The 18779-nt window shown below is 40.0% G+C and overlaps 1 protein-coding gene across 2 annotated transcripts; it reads right to left on the bottom strand.

The window, feature by feature from the left end:
- Positions 1–12284: 12284 nt before the first annotated feature.
- On the bottom strand, positions 12285–17048 carry inab (internexin neuronal intermediate filament protein, alpha b). Of its 2 annotated transcripts, XM_017417036.3 has the most exons (4): positions 17024–17048; positions 14890–16146; positions 14380–14504; positions 14028–14301 (listed from the first exon to the last, which is right to left on the bottom strand). In XM_017417036.3, the coding sequence occupies exons 2-4, from the start codon at positions 15931–15933 to the stop codon at positions 14028–14030; spliced, it is 1443 nt and encodes a 480-aa protein (XP_017272525.1). In that variant the 5' UTR covers positions 15934–16146; positions 17024–17048. The 2 variants fall into 2 exon arrangements, with proteins under 2 accessions (XP_037830901.1, XP_017272525.1); XM_037974973.1 differs by lacking the exon at positions 17024–17048 and having other exon boundaries at positions 12285–14301; positions 14890–15933.
- Between the last annotated feature and the right edge of the window lie 1731 nt (positions 17049–18779).

Here is an 18779-nt window from a genome sequence, read left to right as displayed (position 1 = left end):
TTAGTCAAACATACACACACACAAAAAAAAAATCTCAGCTAAATGGTGAAGTTCTTTGTTCTCCTGGAGGTGTGTGTGTTTCTGTGTGTGTGAGACACAGAAGGGGGGTGGACCAGATCTTCTTTTGTAACCATTTGATGTCACCGGGAGGGGAGGGTGTGCAGGATGATGGCTCTGTCCTTGGAGGCTGACCAGCGTGTGCAAACAAAAACACCAGACGGACAGTAAGTGGCTGAAGCACACAATGAAAACGGCAGAAATGCACAGATGTCGCACATGTAAATTCGCATATGTGCATATTTACACATGCAAGAAATGGTAATGCTTCTTAATTCAGTCCGGCTGCAGCTTTAAAATTAGGAATTGAATAAACTCTTCATCTCAAATCATTTGTAATGTATTTTTTAGCTTCAAAATAAGACGTCACATGAAAAAATAGTAGATTTTTGAGTAGGTGGGTGTATTTTCCTTTAAAAACAAACTTTTATGCCTTAACCTACAATATTAATTAAACAGTTATGTCAGAAAAAGGTAATCTGTTATAGATCATGACCAAATACCTGAGATCAAGGACGCAAGTGGCTGAAGTGGTCTTCCTACATAGGATGGCTTGGATCTGCCTCAGAGATAACGTGAGGGGCTCCATCGTCCCGTTTCTGGGTCTGCTGTGGGGTCTTCTCCCAGCGGTCTGCGCCTGGAAAACCTCCAGCTCTTTCTCATGACCTCCTGACCACAGGTGAGAGCTGGAAGGTAGACAGACAGCTCAGAGCTCTGCCGTTTGGTTGAACTCCTGTTTCAGGAGTCATTACTGCAGGCCTCGCCCACAGATTTTTATTTTCTTTGAAATGAGATGAGATAAGAGAGGGTGCACAGAAATGACTTGACTTTGAAGCTTTGAAGGGAATATTTTAGCCTACAGATGTATTTGATGACTTGGAGCTGATCTCAATCTCAAAGTTTTGTGCTTCATTAGAAGATTTAAGTTTTAAATAACTATTCTAACCTGATATAATAGTAAGGACAATTAATATTATATCTCCTGAATGATAATGAGGCGTCCTTCTTTTTAGAGAGCAGTTGTAAAAAAGTCAGTGAATGCCAGTTCAGGAATCAATTAGATAATTATTTCATCCATTTGTGTGGGTGTCTCCTGACTCACAGCCACATCTCAAACCCTAATCTCAAGAGGGACTCATATTTTGACAAATGCATGCCTCCCTTGTCTGCACAAAACCCAACAACACAAGTCTGTAAACTACTTTCTAATTAAAAGCTGCTTCATCGATCGGATCTCTGATTACGGGGTGTGAACCTATTGATTTGCTGCCCTTCAGTGACACACACACACACACACAGGATTGGTTCTATTCATATATAACAACATGGAAACAGCGACGTGTGTCTCCACACCAACCAACTGGATGTTTTCCTGTATCTCCCTCACCGTGGCAGGGAAATATTTTAATAGTTTAACTCGTCAGGAAAATCGTCTGAATGAGTCTTCAGCCTCGGGTCCCACAGGCTCTCGGAGCATTGACGTTTCGGGACACCTCACGCCGACATAATGGAAGGCTTTTGGTGTTTTTTCACCTAATCAATAGCTGCTTATGTGTGTAGAGTGACACACTATATCAGCCTCAGGGCAGACTGCCTGTAGCTAGGAAATGAGTCCAGTCAGCACTTTGGAAGATGGAGGGGGAGATGGGAAGGGCAAACAAACACATGCAGGAAAGCTATTTATTGTAGACTGCACCAGAACTGTAAGCAGCAGAAGGTGGGGTAGAAGCATAGAAGCAGAGGAGTGGGGGATTTGCAAACTGCAGCTGTGCAAAAAAGTCACAGCTGTCAGAAAAAGTGAGGAGGAAGAAAAATGTAGAACTAATTATCATTAAATGGCTTCTGAACTGTCATTTCTGTTTGTTCTGGCAAAAAAGGGTGACAGTGTTTTTCCCCATGTTTGTTTTATTAGTAAAATATCTGATGAATCCCTGGACAAACTTTAATGAAACGCTCAGAAAGTAATCGTTGGCTGTACATCTGCAGCTGATTAACATTAGGAGTGAATTCCATTCAAGATGGCCGCCACAGCTAAACAACTTTAGATCACACAAAAATGGCTCTAAATCAGTCAGTTTCACAGATACTGAGCTATAATTGGGTGTGGTAGTAGCTGGGAGTCATTCACAACACATATTATGAGAACTATACACAGAACAGTGTCAACACTGTTTGACTGTTAGCAAAATATCTCATGAACCACTGGATGGATTTTAATGAAAGTCTTCCTAAGTAATCAATGGATGTTCATCTAAAACTGATTAACTTTCAGAGTCAAATCAATTCAAGATGGCCACCACAGCTAATCAACTTTAGCAAACATCTAAATGGCTATAACTCAATTTACAAACTAAATTTATAAATACTGAATACATCTAATAACTATATTCAAAAAAGGTTAAAAAAAAACTGGACTTGTTTGTTTTTCCTCATCATAAGATGATCTTAGTAATAAACTCTGGCATGGAAGGCAGTGGGTGATATATATTTTATCAAGGAATGCTCAGCCTATAATTTCAGTATGTATTTGGTTTTTTTCTTCACAGTTTGGCTGCAAATAAAATATATTCTTTTTCCCTCAGTGATTGGTGGTGAAATCCTCTATCCCAACATGATAAAACAAGCCAATTTCTCCTGAAATTAGAGAAATAAACAAGATTTACTCGCCATAAAAATGGCTTCAGTGTGTTGCCCACCCATTTCTGGGAAGTGCGGTTTTATTTCTCACATCTGAACGACACTGCCACAACAAATTTCATCTGTATGAGTTAACAACACCCATCTGAAAGGTTTCGCTCTCCTGCAGCTTTCTCACCGACTCAGTCAGACAGTGGATTTGATCAACGATGCCGTTTGATTAAAGTAAATCACCGTTTCGTTGACACTTGTTATGACTGCCTTTGAGAGAACAAAGACCATTATACGAGAACAATTGCTCAGTTAACTTCAGCTCATCGTTTCCTCGTCATGGAACGACAACTTGGGAAATCATGACCTCACGAGATCTTTTTCTGCAGCCCCGTGAACGTTCGGGCTTTGAATTATGTTTCGTAATTATCCTGCTCTGCAACCGTGACTTCAGTTCAGAGAATATGATTCACTTGCAGGGAAAACACCCAGCAGCAGTACATCGCTAATCTTCATATCATTTTCTCCAGGCTTCAAGGTTAAAACAGATTTTTGCTGCCCATGTGAGCACGTGGGAGTGAGGTGATGACAGCACTATTACTTCAGAAGCAGCCTCCTCACCCCAGGGCGGAGAGACAAGGCAACAAAATATTCCCATCTGTCATTAAAATAATTGCATGAGTAAAAAAAAATTAAAATAGGCTTCATGATTTTAAATAAAGGTGTTTTTGTTTAAATATATCAGTGCCCACATTTCTTCTGTTAAGCCACTGGAGCTGACCATAAATAAGTCATCTGTTAGAAAACCATTCCCACCCACAGGAAATTTACAGCGAGATTAGAGATGTTTCTCAGGTGGCAAAAGTTAGACTGAAGCAATTTGGAGCAGCATAATGTGGCAAGAAACAAATAAAAACACCTGTCAGAAAGGATTTAAACTTTCTTGACTTTTTCCACTGAATGAAGTCTTTTACTTTTACTGAACTGAGCAAACAATAAAGAACAAAAAAAGAGTCGTTCTTTACAGAGAGCAGAACAAACCGAGATGATGGAGGACAGAAGGCTGTGACAGCAGAAACTGGTCAAAGTATGCAGTCTAAAAAGTTAATTTTTAGATTTATTTGAACTTACACTTGCTGCTACTTTTAAATGTTGCTGTAAAAGAAATATTTATTCCATCCCAGATCACTGACCTTCCATGTACTATTTCAGATATTTTAGGGCAAAGCAAAAAGCAAAAGGAAGCAAATAAAGATTTTCCTTTTCTCACAAAAGGGATTTATACAAACTATGTAAAAACTAACAAGCTTTTTAAGAATTTATTGTATATAAATGACTGTTACTGTAAAATTAATGTTTATATCATGTCAAGCTTCAGAGACTACACCAAATACTGGAACAAAGCAAAACAAAAACAGTCTGCGTCTCTGCCGGTGAGCTGTTTTGTTTATGATTTTGTGCATTTTTCAGGAGTTCAAATCATAAAAGTCATTTTAGCAAACCCAATGAATATAAAGTACCGACACAATAAGCATTGCATGTATCACTCTTCAATTTCTCTGAAGCAATTTTCTGTTTGTCTTTTTATTTGTCAGAGGACATGTTGAGACAAAGCTGACCTTCATGCTTTAAACCCAGTGAATACGCTTTGCATTCAGATGAGCAGCCATAAGAGATGCACTGCAACCGACTCAGGCCCGAGAATCCCTCCTTAAGGTCTGATTTTTACAGAAATCACTGCGACGTCAATGCTTAGGGCTGAATGACTGTTGAAATCTGTTGAAAAAGCTGAAACTAAATTGGTAAAATTGAAACAAGCAGAACAGAACTAAAATTAGTAAAAAAAAAAAGATAGCTAAAATCAAAAAATAGCAAAACATTTAATAAAACGTAAAATTGGCAAAACTGTAGCTAAAAGCAAAAATTAGGAAACCAGATGTTTGAAGCTAACATTATCAAGATGGTAGCAAGAAACTAAAATTAGCATCAGAAGTCAAAAATGGAGCAAAAGTGGTGAAACAGATTTCACAGAAATGTTTTTGAAGGAACTGAAGAGATCTCAATGTATTTCTATGGGGACATTTTTATTTGTAAATAATGTTAAATCAGTCACAAAAGTTACAAATGCTAAAAGTAATAATACACTATTCCCAGTCCAGCTGAACCTTTTAATACAAGGGCAGGCAATCCTGGTCCTCCAGGGCCACCATCCTGCAGGTTTTACTTGTTTCTCTGCTCCAACACACCTGATCTGAATCAATGAGTAATTAACAGGCTTCTGCAGAACATGAAGAGGTGATTTAACCTCTGAATCAGGTGTGTTGGAGTAAAGAAAGAAGTAAAACATGCAGGATGGTGGCCCTCGAGGACCAGGATTGCCTACCCCTGTTTTTATATATGAATGGTTAAGAAAGCACAAAGAGTGCAGAAGTAGTTTGATTGCAAAAAAAAAAAATCCAAAAACATATGAAGGAATCTGTTGTCCTAGAACGATGCGCAGCAGAGCCTCCAAATTGAAACAACACGTCTTATCTAAATTGTTGCACAAATGTAAGTTAATAAACTGCTGCCGGTGGCAGAGAAATGCTGAGCAGCAATGAGCTGAAGGTTGAATTGCTGCAGATAAAATCTCCCCCATCACGTCTCATTCAGAGCACATGCCGGTGCTGCTGGAGGTACGGGAGTGTGGACAGTGCGTCAAACTCAACCCCCTGACCGTAGCACTCTACACCTAGACGTTACACAGCTGCTTCTGTTTGAAGACCAGATACTCTGTAGAACAGGGGAGCATTTATCAGTAAGGTGGTTTCTGGGGCCAGGTAATCTTTACTCCTCCAACCTGACGGCCATGCACAGCTCGTCTGTCTGTGTCTGAACATTTAAGATAAAACATGGAGATAGTGGTTAGAAAAATAAAACACATCAAGGCCATGCTACGCAGTAAAAACTGACTTGTGTCGCAGATTTATTTAACTGTTCATAACTTTATTATTCCAGCAAATTAATAGTCTAACCTGCTCTGAGAGGCAACACAAAGCTCCAGTTTTTAACACATATTTTAAATAACAGAAAGTCACGATTTCAGTGACTAAATTCTCTAAACAGATATTTGCATCCAAAAAAGGGTCAAGATAAAATGCATACCTATTTGTATTAAAAGAAGAAAGATAATCAGATATAAGACTAAACAGTTCAACAGCATTTAATTATTTTACTCTTTTTTTAATGAGATCAGGAGAAGAGGTGCTAAACTTTAGGCAGTAATTACCATCATGTCCTTTTCAACATTAATATTTAACTACACAGACAGACAGTAGACCGGTGCTGACATTTCCCTGATAACTGAAGGTTGAATGGTTATTAACAGCTTTGATGATTTTGCCACAACAGTAATATCCTGCGGGCCTGAAGATTTATGGCTGAAGTGTGCTTTGCCTGACCTCTTGGTTTCACACCTGTTCAGCTGCACAGGAAATTAACTTCCACTGCTCCGACCTAATGATGGTCAGGAAAACGTGTCCACAAAACACTCCAGATTAAAGGCTTCATCTTTTGGTACGTTATTTTGGAATACAACTACAGCACCAGCTTTTAGAAAGGTTATCTGTTAGGTTGACATTTTAACTCCTTGTCACGACGGACAGAAACACAGAGAGTGTAGCTTTAAAATAATCCGACTCTTTCTGTTTCAAAACTCTTCTGCACACCTAAAAAACAAAATCTAATGAGCATAAGTTTAATACTGAATTCAAAAAAAGTTAAAAAACAAAAACAACTGGACTTCTATTCTGTAGCTGAAGACGTTTCGCTTCTCATCCGAGGAGCTTTCTCAATTCAGAAATAGAGTGTGGAGTTGAGCTTTTAAAGCTGAGATGTGATGTAAGCTGGATTGCTTGCAAATTGTTCTCACTCTCCTAACAATGGAGGCTCGTTAGAATCCTTGTTTGTCTGCCTCACTGAGGGGCCACTCTTGTCACATGAGTGCAGGTGTTGATTGGAGTGAAACTAATACTGAACAAGTCCTCCTTTTCTCTGACCTGTCAGGGGGCAGACAAACAGCATCTGCAGGTGTCCTAAAATTTTATTTATACATTTTTTAACACAGATTTCAGCTGAAGATTCTGTGGGATGTGGTGGATTCGGTTTGAGAAGGTTAATTTTTAGGCTTTTTCTTTGTCTCTTGTTCACTTCTCTGATTGTTCTCACATTTGGGTTTGCTTCGACTTTGTTAAAGTTTTCTGCGTTGGTCTGTTGTTTCTCAGACTGCCGTGTCATAATGTGCGAACTGGATGTTGAATAAAAGAGTTCAGCTGCTCTATTATGGATGAAGCAGAGGAAGAAGAAAACTCTCCACGTCTCACTGAGACAAGAGGACATTTGAGGACATGATGGCACACTGAGAGCTTCAGAGACATGCAATCGTCCATGAGCGTAAAAAAATATAGAAGTCTATTTTTAACTTCAATACTAAGACAACATTTTTCTCAATTTAGTGTTTTTGTTGCTTAAGAATGTGCAAGTTTGATTGCAAATCATTTCTATTAAACCTAACAGGAGCAAAGTGCAGAACAGGGCTGATGTAAGGACTCGTCCCATTGGGCTGATCTTGTTTTGCTCCTGCTCCCTCCCTGGTCTTCTCCAAATTAACAAGTCCCAGCTGATTAGGGACCCCTTCAGCACATCTTTAAGTCAGTCACGAAGTGATTTAATGTTACAAGCTTATGCATTATATCTCACTTTAACTGAAGTGATGAAAACATGCTTTAAATGATAAATCAATAGACTGCAAAGATAGATTTTTATATTTAGAATTTTAAAAGTGAGGGAAAATCTTCACAGCATGTAGGAAGACTTGGAGAGAACTTCTTTTTTTAATAAAGTATTCTAAATGTGTAAATTTTAGTTTCTTTTCTTTTTTGACTGCTGATTTGTCTCCACAGAGACACTTTTTGCCTCCAGTGCATCAAATGTCAAGTTTCAGTGATGGATGCAACTACCTTCCACCTTCTCTCAGCACCTGATCCGCCGAGCTGAAGCCTAAAAATAACCACTCTTTAATTATTCAAGCTTCCATTTTTTTTGTCACATTATTTTTGTAATCTCAGGAGGAAGAGGAGAATTGCACTACACTTCTGAAAAAAAAGAGAACCCCCCCCCATCATAATGTTTCACAAATATATTTCCTTTCATTTTTGGTCCCTTTTTAATGAAGTGAAGTGTTAAATCTGGTCCAACATCAGTTTAGGCGCACGTCAAATTTCTGAAAATAATTGTAATTATTAAAAGAAAGAAGAAGGAAAGGCTCTGGATTTAAAGCCGTGGCAGCGATGCAATGTTTCCATGAATAAAAGTCAATTATGCAGAATGTCAAATCTTTACTCTGAAATGAAATTTGAACATTTGAGAAGCGATGGCCAAACTCACTCCACTTATCAGCGAATGTAATTATATTTCTCAGGTTGAACACCCTCAGTGCCACACATTTATCTTTCCAAAGAGGTCAGTGAGGACTGCAGCTTCCCTCTTTGTTCAGGGACAAATGCCCCCTTTCCTCCGTCTGCCTGTCTGCCTCAGCTGGCACAGTCTCTGCTATTATTAGCACCAAGTGAAAAAAACATCCCACTCATGCCATGGTTATCACTGTGAGCGAACGCCACGTCACACTCAGGCCCTACCTCAAAATGATTCAGCATTTTCTTTCTAACCAGAAAACACCTGGATTTTGTTCATTCCTGCAAAATATAGGATGAAAAAATCATCTCTCATCATTTCGTCTTTTAAGCTGTTCTGTTAGTTTTGGTTTTGTTTGTTTTTTAAATCAGAGATCATCCTCCTAGATGTGGCATTGCTTTCTCTGTTTGCTTGTTTTTTTTGTTGTCTCCTTTGTTTATTCTTTTAAATCTGGGTTCTGTGCAGCGTAAACAGCTCAGTCTCCTTAAAATGGCTGGACAAAAGCAGACTGCGTGTCTCTTTAGAGCCGACACTCCCCAAGGCTTCTGCAGCTCAGCAAGGCGTTAGCAACAGACGCTAAGGCAACAGAAACTCACAAATTAACACCTTCTTTGCCGGTTTAAATTAACACGAGGATGGGCATATCCACCTTTAACTGAGTCAAAATGGCTGAATCAAGGTCTCTGCTTTATTCCCTTTGGTAAAAAAAACAATCCCTAATATATGAGGCAAAGGTAACTTTTGTTCCAGTTAGCTCAGTGCAAAAAAAAGCTAATCCCCTCAACCTTAGGACAGAATCTCACTGGGTTGTGAAGACTAGTTGGAAACTATTGTGAGAAAATAAGCAAATATTCAGCTGCAGTTTAACTGAACTCTGAGTGTTTGCAACCAGAAGGCTGTGCAGCCATCTTTTGCACAGCCAATATTTTTAAATTTAAGTCTATTTTTGAGTTCAGTGCTTGCAAATCTGTATTCTATGCACATTATTTTGTTGCCCACATCGTACCTGCTTCTGCCACTTTGTACCCACCTCAGCAGCCGCCCTTAGATTTATAATATAATCTACCAGAGTACACTTTGGAAATATAGAAAAGCAGATTTGGACCAGTTGTTTAATAATTATTTTTAGTTTTTCAGACCTGGACATTCGGGGCTGTAGTCTCAGCTGTTTTGTGTCACAAATACGACTCTAGTGTGTTAGAATTACTAAAACTTCTAACTTGTTTGGGACAAGTTAGAGATGCCCGTGACAACTCTGCAACTATTTTGAGGTAAAATTTGTTGCACAATCAAACAACAAGTCTGTGAGTCTCTGTGACTCATGCAAGAAAATTGAGAATCCTAGAGGACATTTTGAGACATTTTGGGACTCTGTTTGCCAAGTAATCTCTAACATTCACAGCCCAGTGAGATTCTGACTTTAGCACCTAAATCTGTCACATCTTTGGTAAAATTATTTGAATATAAACGGTTGAAATAACAGTTTGCTGGACATCTCTACTCAGAAGTATTGGACGGCTGTGTGCTCCTGGTGACAACAACTTGTTAGCTAACTTTCTACACTTTTCTCCCATCTGCTGGTTGCACCTAACTAAGCATTAGCTTTAAATAAATAACTGGATTCAGCTCAAAGCAGATAATTAATGGATAATAAAATGTTTTTGACCTTTGTTTCTGTATTGAATGATGTTTTGCTTTGTGGGTGGGTTTTGGTCTGCAGGAGAGGTCAGACATTCACATCTGAGAAGCAGACACGTCAGTTTGACCAGAGAAGACGAATGGCTTCGAGCTGCAGACCTTGACAAAAAGGTAAAACATACAGCTGAGGCCTGGCCGCTCCTCAGTCTACTCCTAATTTCTTACATCGTCAAACCCCCACACAGACATTTATTTCAGCAGACAGATTGTAAACCATGCCTCTGCCTGAACACATTCTTCATGGTTGTTACGAGCAGCACATAAAAACAAAAGATTGCGGCTGTGGATGACATTATGTTACCATTAAAACAGAAAAGTCTGAGGGAGAAGTTAGCTGTTAGGCTGTATGATTTACAAATGTTTTTAAATAGTGTGGTTATGTAAATTTTGTGACTGTGATTGCAAAGTGTCAGCAGCACAGAGAAGATAGACTTCCTGCGAATGTTTCATAGGCTCAAATGAAACATTTTAAACATAATTTTTAGAGAGAAAGAAGAATATAGTCAATGTCTTTTTGCTTTCATTTATTTGCCTGTGCAAATTTTTTACATATAAGATCAAAAGTAAAGGAGAGTGCTTTCATTCTCCAAAAAAGATTCAACTGAAAGGCTCTGATCATACACTTTTGAGTGTGTCATCTTGTATAAGACACATTTTCCACATAAAACCACTTAACCTCAAACTTGACTTCACAGGAAGTGAGCATAATATATTTTTTCCCTAAATATTGCAAGCTTAGTTGTCTTTTTTTCTCTTCCTAATGAATAACAAGCGATGACACAAACTGTTCAATGATTGATTTAGGACAGCAGCTATAGTAAACCTCACATAAATCCAGCAGGGTGAGCAGGGTTTTGAGTGCGGGGCAGTACTGTGTTTTATGTACATTTATAGCCTTGTACAGGGACTTTCTGTGGTCATGAAGTAGAAGCAAAGTGAGGCTTTTAATAGAGGTGATGCTTGAAATAGGTAGTTTAAGCACTCTTCAGATTGGAAGCAGTAACAGAGAGGGCTATTTCATAACGGAGCTCTTACTGTGACATCTCATATCAAGGCTCCTGCCACACCTTTTCAGCAGCATTGCAGGGGTATAAATCTTTAAAGAACTGCAATCTGCATCATGCATACACGCAGCTCCAAGGCTGTCCCACCCAGCTGGTGTGCAGGAGACGGGCTAATCAGAGACAATCCACCCGGACCAAGGTCTCGGGGTTTAGGACTGAGCGTGTGGAGCAGGAATTATGATATAAAGGTCAGTATAGCAGGTAGCAGGTAATCCATCATCTCTCTGTGAAGTTCATCTGCAGTCTTGAGAAATAAAAAAACAACAACAAAAGAAACTGTGAAAAATACAACAAAGAGGCACTGCCGTCTGACCTTAACTGGTCAAGGACTGTCCTTATTGCCTCAGGTGAAAGTAACAAAATAATTTTTTATTTGTTACAATAAATTTATGACTCGTTTAGGTTTATTGATTGTTTTAAAAATAAAATGTTACCTTTCTCAGTTAAGGATCCTGTTTTTGCCCATGTGTGCATGTGTTTGTGTCTGTCTGTTGCCTAAATCCAAAACATACCAGAAATATACTACATTTAACGATGCACCTCTCCAACTCATTGACGTTTGGTGCCAATCCAATTCAAGATGCCAGCAGCAGCAAACTGATCTTAGTCAACACAAACGTGACTATAACTCAGTCAGTTCTGCAGATTTTGAGCTAAATCTTGTAGTGGTAGTAGCTGAGAGTTATTCACAACACATACTCTGAGCGTGATATCTTCCAATGAGATCAAGCATAACAAGGTTTTTCATTTGTCATTATAATATAATCTCAGACTAAATCTCTGGCTTTAAAGGTGGAAGGTGGCATGCATTCCTAGATTTTGCTAGACTTTTCGTTTTAAATAATGCTCCACTTTTCTTAATCAATCTTCTTTAATCAGCGACAGCGCATTACTTGTTATTTGTAATGTGAATTATTTATTAATAATGTGACATTTACAAGGTACCCTGAGTTTTGTATTAATATATTTATGGAGCGCTACAGTGCAGTCAAGTAAAATTACCATTTAAATGCAGAAGTAAAAGCATCTCAGCTGTGCTTCAGTGCAGTGCTCTTCAATAATGCAGCGCTATCATAAATCAAGCAAGTTATTCAAAGGGCTAAATACGTTTTTTCAAGCTGCAGCATCGAATGCACATAGCTCCCAAAGATGTGTAAAAGAGACACCATGAAACTTTGTGCAGCCCCAGTTATGTCAAGTCTTTATTGATATGGTGTCATACAGCAATACATAAGTAGTCACAGTAAAGAGAACAGCATGTCAACTACATTCATTCCCTATGCTTTAGATGTCATGATAACTAGAATAAACACTACAGAAGAGATAATAAAGCTCTAACACAGGACCAGAAGCTGCTGGTGTTTTAAGGCATTGTACATCCTACAGTATTTGTTCTACAGTACAGTTAAATATTGATCGTTGATTATGGATTGGTGACGTTGTTTTTTTTTTTTTCTGAAAAAACAAAAATCTTTCCACAAATGTGCATTTAGAAAAGTTTGGCAGTGCTGCAGTAGTGATGTTGTTTTTGGTTTACAGTGTAAGGCTACAGGCTTAACCTTTGCAAACATGAAACGTTCGTCCGTTGCAATCGTGCGTAAATGTAAAATGCTAACAGCATTCTTCCAAGATGTTTTAATTATCTGCTTTACACTGGAATTCAATATTCCATAAACCAAAATGCTCATCTGAAGAGATTAGTTGCCTTTCGTTCTGTTATTCCAAGTATTATAGGCCCCTGTGTAAAGACAAACACACACACTTCGTACAGTACTAAGATACTTCGCTGTTAAGCTTCAGGTAAGACAACCAAATCCAGAGCAGCTAGCTGTACAATCAGCAGTGATTTTGTTTCTATTTGTAGTGCGAGTGCGCAGTTGGTCAAGGCATTAATCGCCATGACCAGGAGCAAAAAGGGTGAGAGAGCTGTGTCGGAGCCGGCAGTGCACAAGAAGAAAAACAAACGAAAGAAAAGCTACACATCCCAGACTGAAGGATTTCTAGTAGTGAGGTCATACTACAACAGACATTTTATCCAGTCATGGCCACAGTATTAAACAGCGAGGTCAAGTTGTTTTGAACACATCGTTAACTTGACGCTTTTTTTGTGATGTTGTGGGGTTTAAATGTGCTTCGGTATTCAAAAACACACACCCAGAGAGATGAATCATACAGAATCTCATGCATTTGTGCTAAAGTATAATTTCTCATTCCATATCTGACTGGCTGGACTTTGTGAAAGACTTTTTGTATCACGCCAGCTGCAGTTTGGCATCTTGTTTTAGGTTTTTGTACAAACTTCAGCATTCATGTCGCCCTGTATCCTCTACAGGCTATTGTGCAAACTTTTAATCAGTACCAGTTTCTGTTTCTGTGCTTCAGAAGTGAGCATTCTTTCTTATGTTCATATGATCAACAGATGACTTGAGTCAGAGCTCCACTGAGGCCTTTAATTTTCCTTCATACTGTTCTTATTCAGATCTGATCAGACCGCTTTCTGATACTTTAAGAATTGTGCAAAAACTGATTTAGATAAGACATCATTCTTCAACAGAAAACTATAACTTATCAGTTTTTTTATTTTGACTGTTTTGTGATGTAGATGGTGTATGTCCCAGATTTGACAGTGATGAAATCAATGACATTCTGTCAAGTTGGTGCGTTTTGATCTATTTTTTGTGTAAACGTGCACCATTACGCTTGCACGCACGTTTTCTCGGAACACGTTGAGAGTAATTCACCGGTTGTGGAAGAAATGCAGAACTAAAGTTATTATTTATGTGTGGCAGACCTACATAATGATGTAACGTTAGTGAGAAAGACCAGAAGAATATTGTTGGTTTTGAAAGATCGTACGTTTGCACACAATCTACCTAAGTGACTGTTATTATTCAAGAATGAGTTTGTGAAAAAGAGCAAGAATTGTGCTGTTTTTTTTACTTAATAGTGTAATGGTTATAATGGGTTTCTATTAGGGAATGCCTGTGGGGGGAAATATAATAACTCCAACATAAAACAAACCTGTAAGATCCTTCACGCTAATCATTTGTAGTCGTCCAACACACACTTAATATGGTTTTTGAAGGGGGGATGAGGGGAGGTATGGGTTTGCAGAATGGAGGAAAGCTTTTAGTTTTTCTGACTAGTGGGGGTATCTTCTTGCTGCTTCTCCATCTTCTTAGTGGTGACCACCGTCTCCTCGTAGACTTCCCGCTGGGACACTTTGCTGCTGGCTTTGTTCTGCTGCGGCTCCTCCTCTTTGGCCTCCTTCTTGGAGCTCTTGCCAGAGCTGGTGAAAATGCGGGACTGGTAGCTGTAGCCCTGCCCAGCGCCTACGCTCATGGGGGGACTGGGGTAGGAAATGCCCGTTCCGATTCGAGTCTCCTCTCCTTCCAGTAGTTTCCTGCAGAAAAGGGAAAATTATTTGGGGAATAAAGTGAATGGGGCAGAGGAAGAAGCACTGTTAATCGAATGACCTCACCTGTATGCTGCGATTTCAATATCCAGAGCCATTTTGACATTCAGCAGATCCTGATATTCCCGCAGATGTCGTGCCATCTCACTCTTGGTGGTCCGCAGCTCGTTTTCCAGCTCTGCCATGCTTTCCTGGAAGAGAACGGTGCACCGAGGTTTATTATCTCCAAGTTTAAACTGTGCTCAATTACAGCAAAGACGTCTGACAATTTAACTGTTTATTTTGTTGAGAGTTGAAGAAAAACGGTTTATATGTTTGAATTGAGGTGTTTTTCAGTCAAAGGGGTTTGATAAAAAAAGCATCAGCAGGTTGAAATGACTCATTCGGATCATTTGTATGCATTCTGTGGGCGTTGTCAGATGCAGGAGTGTTTTCTCCCGGGGGAGTGTTTCAGCACCACGGACAGAGCCCAGCAGCTGCTGCTAATCAGCAAATCATTTCAGCATAAATAAACTGAGACTGATGAAAAACAGGTGATTTCATATCAGTGAGTAATGAAAAGAGGAATAAATTTACCTGGTAGCCCATAATCTCCATATTGTGCCTGTCCTCCATCTCCCGGAGCTGCTTCTCCAGAGACTCGTTGGTTCCCCTCAGGCTCTCGATCTCGATGGTCTTGGACTGCAGCTGCCTCCTGAACTCGTTCATCTCCTCCCTGCTGGCTCGGATGGCCTCGTTGCTCCGGTTGGCCTGCTCGGACAAGTCCGCAAACTTGCTCTTGTACCACTCCTCGGCAGACTGCAGGTTCTTGGAGGCCATGGACTCGTACTGGCTGCGGATTTCTTTGAGCGCGGAGGTGAGGTCCGGCTTGGAGACTTCCATCTCCACGGACACCTGGGCAGCCTGGATCATGTCGGTCAGCTCGGCCACCTCCTCCTCGTGCACCTTCCTGAGGAAGGTGATCTCGTCCAGGAGGGACTCCACCTTCTTCTCCAGGTCCAGGCGCACCATGGTGGCGTCGTCCACGTCTTTCTTAAAAGCCTTGAGGGTGGCCTCCGCCTCCTCCCGCGCGCGGAACTCCTCCTCGTACTTCCCCCTGAGTTTCTGCAGGTCGTCGTCGATGTTGTCCCTCTCGATCAACAGCTGGGACTTCTCCCCGTTCAGCTCTTCGAGCTGGGAGCGAAGTTCTCGGATCTCCTGCTGGTAGAGCTCTGCCAGGCGGGACGGCTCCGCCTGCCGCTGGCGCAGCGCGAGCAGCTCCGTCTCCAGCACCTTGTTGTGCTGCTCCAAGTTGCGCACCTTCTCGATGAACATGGCGAAGCGGTCGTTGAGACCCTGCATCTGCTCCTTCTCATTGGTGCGGACGATCTTGTACTCATTGTTGAGGACGCTGCTCTGTGTCAGGTCGAAGGTCTCCAGCGGCATGGAGAAGGAGCGGCCGGACTTCTTGCTGTACGAGCCCAGGGAGGACGCGCTGGTCCGGGACGCGGAGGAGGCGCGGTACCCTCCCCGGGAGGAGACGCTCATCGCCGTGCGCGACGGAACCGACGAGTACCGGGGAGAATCCCCGAAAACCCTCCGGTAGGAGGAGGAGGAGAAGACTTCAGACCCGTAGCTCATGTCTGCTCGCGCGCTGAGGACAGGGCGCAGCGGTGCGCGCGCCTCCTTTTTATAGGAGGACGGACCCGTTCACTAATTAATGCGAGTCGGTAACTTCCGGGCTCGGTTCGTGCAGCTGGTTACGTCAGGTTGTTCGGGAAATGCAGTCACAAAATGTTGTTCTGAAACGTTTCTTGATTTGTCTCGAATCCTAAAAGCCGACACGAGTCTGAGCTGGAGGCAGATGGACAACCGGAATGCAAACAGATAAAAATAAAACAGCTCTTTGTTGTCTAATGTGAAGTACTTTTAATATTAAATATAATATTTATTATTCTGTTCAGGAAATTCCTTTTTAATCTATTGAAGTTATTGATTTTATTAGTATTCCGTTATGGATGTTTATGTAACTTTAATGACTGCTGAACAGACAAATGCTGTTCAATTGTGTCTCGTTGTTTTTTGTTTTTTAACAAATTATAATATTTTAATTAGAACAAGAATAGAATAGAACCTAAAGACTTTTGAATCACAGTCACAAAACCCTTTTTGACATGAATGAATGTGTAATTTGTACTAAAACCTCTTTTTTGTAATCTACATAATTAAAACTGGTTCGTGGCGTCAATAACAGCCCATCTTTACCAAAAGTAGTAGTTATTTTATAGTAGTAGTTATTTTATTATATCAATCAGTTTCATGTAAAACACAGTTTTACATGAAACTGTCATGTAAAATTGTGTTTTACATGAAACTGTCAGAAAAAAAACATCTATACAAAGTATCAAAGTGTAAATTAGATTTAAGATTTTTGTCTCTTAATCAAGAGTTTGCATTAAAAAAAAACACCCTTCTGCTGTCTATCAAACAAAAAAAAGAGATTATCTGGTTTCATGTAATATAGTCCTAATATAATAAATCCTAAAAATCAAATATGACAAACTGTTCTCAGTTCAGTGCTTAAAATCTTGAAGAAAAAAAGATGAGCTGAAAAAAAAAAAGAATCCAGCCTTTGCTGCCCTCTGCTGTCCGTTGTTCCTCAGTGCAACATACTGACGTACTGCAACCACCGTCAAATGAATGCATTTTAAAGAAATATGCAGCTACTTACCACAAAAATACAGCAGGAGGTTCTGATGATTCATGACTAAATGAGCTGTCAGGAAACAGAGAGATAGTTAGTTCATCAGCATTCTGCTAAAAGGGAAGCAAATGATAAAAAATGAAACACAAAGTTTCAACCCCGACATGTGAGATGTGCCAAATCTTGACACCTTTCAGGATAATGCATAAACACAGTTTATGTTGTTTGTTTTTGCCTATGTTATGCATTTTCTGAATCAAACTTTATTTACCTATATTACTTCTTCTAAAGGAGAAGTAACACACAAGCAGTACTGACAGAAAGCAGTTTAATAACTGGATTTAGAAGTGATATTTCATATTTAATAAAAATCCCTAAAATACAGTCCTATTAAATTTTATGATGACATAGATTTTTGCAATTGTGGGCCCCTGTTTCAGCATCTAAAACAACAAAATGAACAAACAAACAACCAAACAAACCTTCAGCTCTGAACCCCTGAAAGTAAGAACAGAGCATCAGCATAAACTGTTCAGGCTAAGAAGCGCACAATGTCCCCATCTTAGGTGTGCGCCTGTTACAAAGCACTAATTTTGTCTTTAGCCTTTCCTTTCTGGTTCTAGAGTGTTTGATGTAAGCATTCTGTGTGTCAGTGTACTGATGAAATGCTTACTTTGTTGTCTTTGTGGCAGCCATCTTGGGTCTCTGCTACAGAGCAGGCCTGCCTCAAACCCAGCTCTTTTATAGGAAGTGCAGTGATAAGAGCTGGCGTTTGATTGACAATGGTTTGTAAGTTGCTGTATTTACAAACAGAAGATGTTTGCTTGAAATTTTATGATTGAAAGATAATTGTTTGCACTATGTATGTGAAAGTTAACTGTTTCCTTTATTTTTTCCCTCTCTCTGGAAGGCTGAGGTGATTGGCTGGATTGAATTGAGAAGGCGGGGTTTAACCTGTATATAGGTGAACTGCTAGATGAATCAGGTGACTGATCGGAGGGCTGCCATTTTGTGCCCTGCTGTGATCTGTGAGGATGAATAAACCTGCTTGTTTGCTGTACATCCAAGACTGACTGATGGCGTTTCTTCCACACCACACCTCTCAGCATAACAGTGCCACATTAATCTGAAAGTATAAGAGCCATTTAACAAATGTTTTCAAGCATAAAACGATAAAACGTTCTCCTCAGTTATATGAATCTTACATGCTTCACCTTTTGTGTCTCTTTGTGGCTATTCTTAGTGCATGTCGAGACAAAGCCCATGTAAAAATGTTAATTATACTGGTGGTGAAGTATGTAAGGCATTTAAAGGTGTTTCTAAAGCTGTGAATGTTGTCTACACTGGTTTTACTGAATGCATTTTAAAACCACAAGGACAACCTGTAGGAGGTTTTAACTGTCAAACATAAAAAAAAAACTGATCAGGAAGTGACTCAAGAGCTAAACAATCATTCTGAACATCAGAAGTTTAAACTGTGAGTGAGAATGAGAGTGTCTTGTTTGTCTCTATGTGTCCCTGTGGTGGACTTGCAGCCTGTCCAAAGTGTCCCCAGCCCCAGTGACTGATGGGGACAGGCATCAGCTCCCCACGACCCAGAAAGGAATAAAACAGGTAAAGAAAACGGATGGATGGAGCAACGATTGTCTCGGTTTCTCCGCACCTATCAGGGCAGTTAAACGAAAAGCTTTCACGGTGAACAACCCATGACAGCTTCTTCAGAGTTTGTCAAACCACGTCTGCTTAATGAGACAAAACCTGAGCTGTTTATGCAGAACTCCGA

Source organism: Kryptolebias marmoratus, linkage group LG3 (genome assembly GCF_001649575.2).
Source record: "Kryptolebias marmoratus isolate JLee-2015 linkage group LG3, ASM164957v2, whole genome shotgun sequence".
In the NCBI taxonomy this organism is placed as follows: Eukaryota; Metazoa; Chordata; class Actinopteri; order Cyprinodontiformes; family Rivulidae; genus Kryptolebias; species Kryptolebias marmoratus.
Note: the sequence above shows the minus strand (reverse complement) of the source record. Positions and strands in the feature narration are given on the sequence as shown.

What these genes read in the sequence shown, in the direction of transcription:
- inab (XM_017417036.3), bottom strand. Translation starts at nt 15,933, where the DNA reads ATGAGCTACGGGTCTGAAGTCTTCTCCTCCTCCTCCTACCGGAGGGTT. An exon ending in TGGAGATTATGGGCTACCAG is followed by an intron (nt 14,505 to 14,889) that starts GTAAATTTATTC and finishes GTTCTCTTCCAG; the next exon opens with GAAAGCATGGCAGAGCTGGA. An exon ending in ATTGAAATCGCAGCATACAG is followed by an intron (nt 14,302 to 14,379) that starts GTGAGGTCATTC and finishes CCTTTTCTGCAG; the next exon opens with GAAACTACTGGAAGGAGAGG.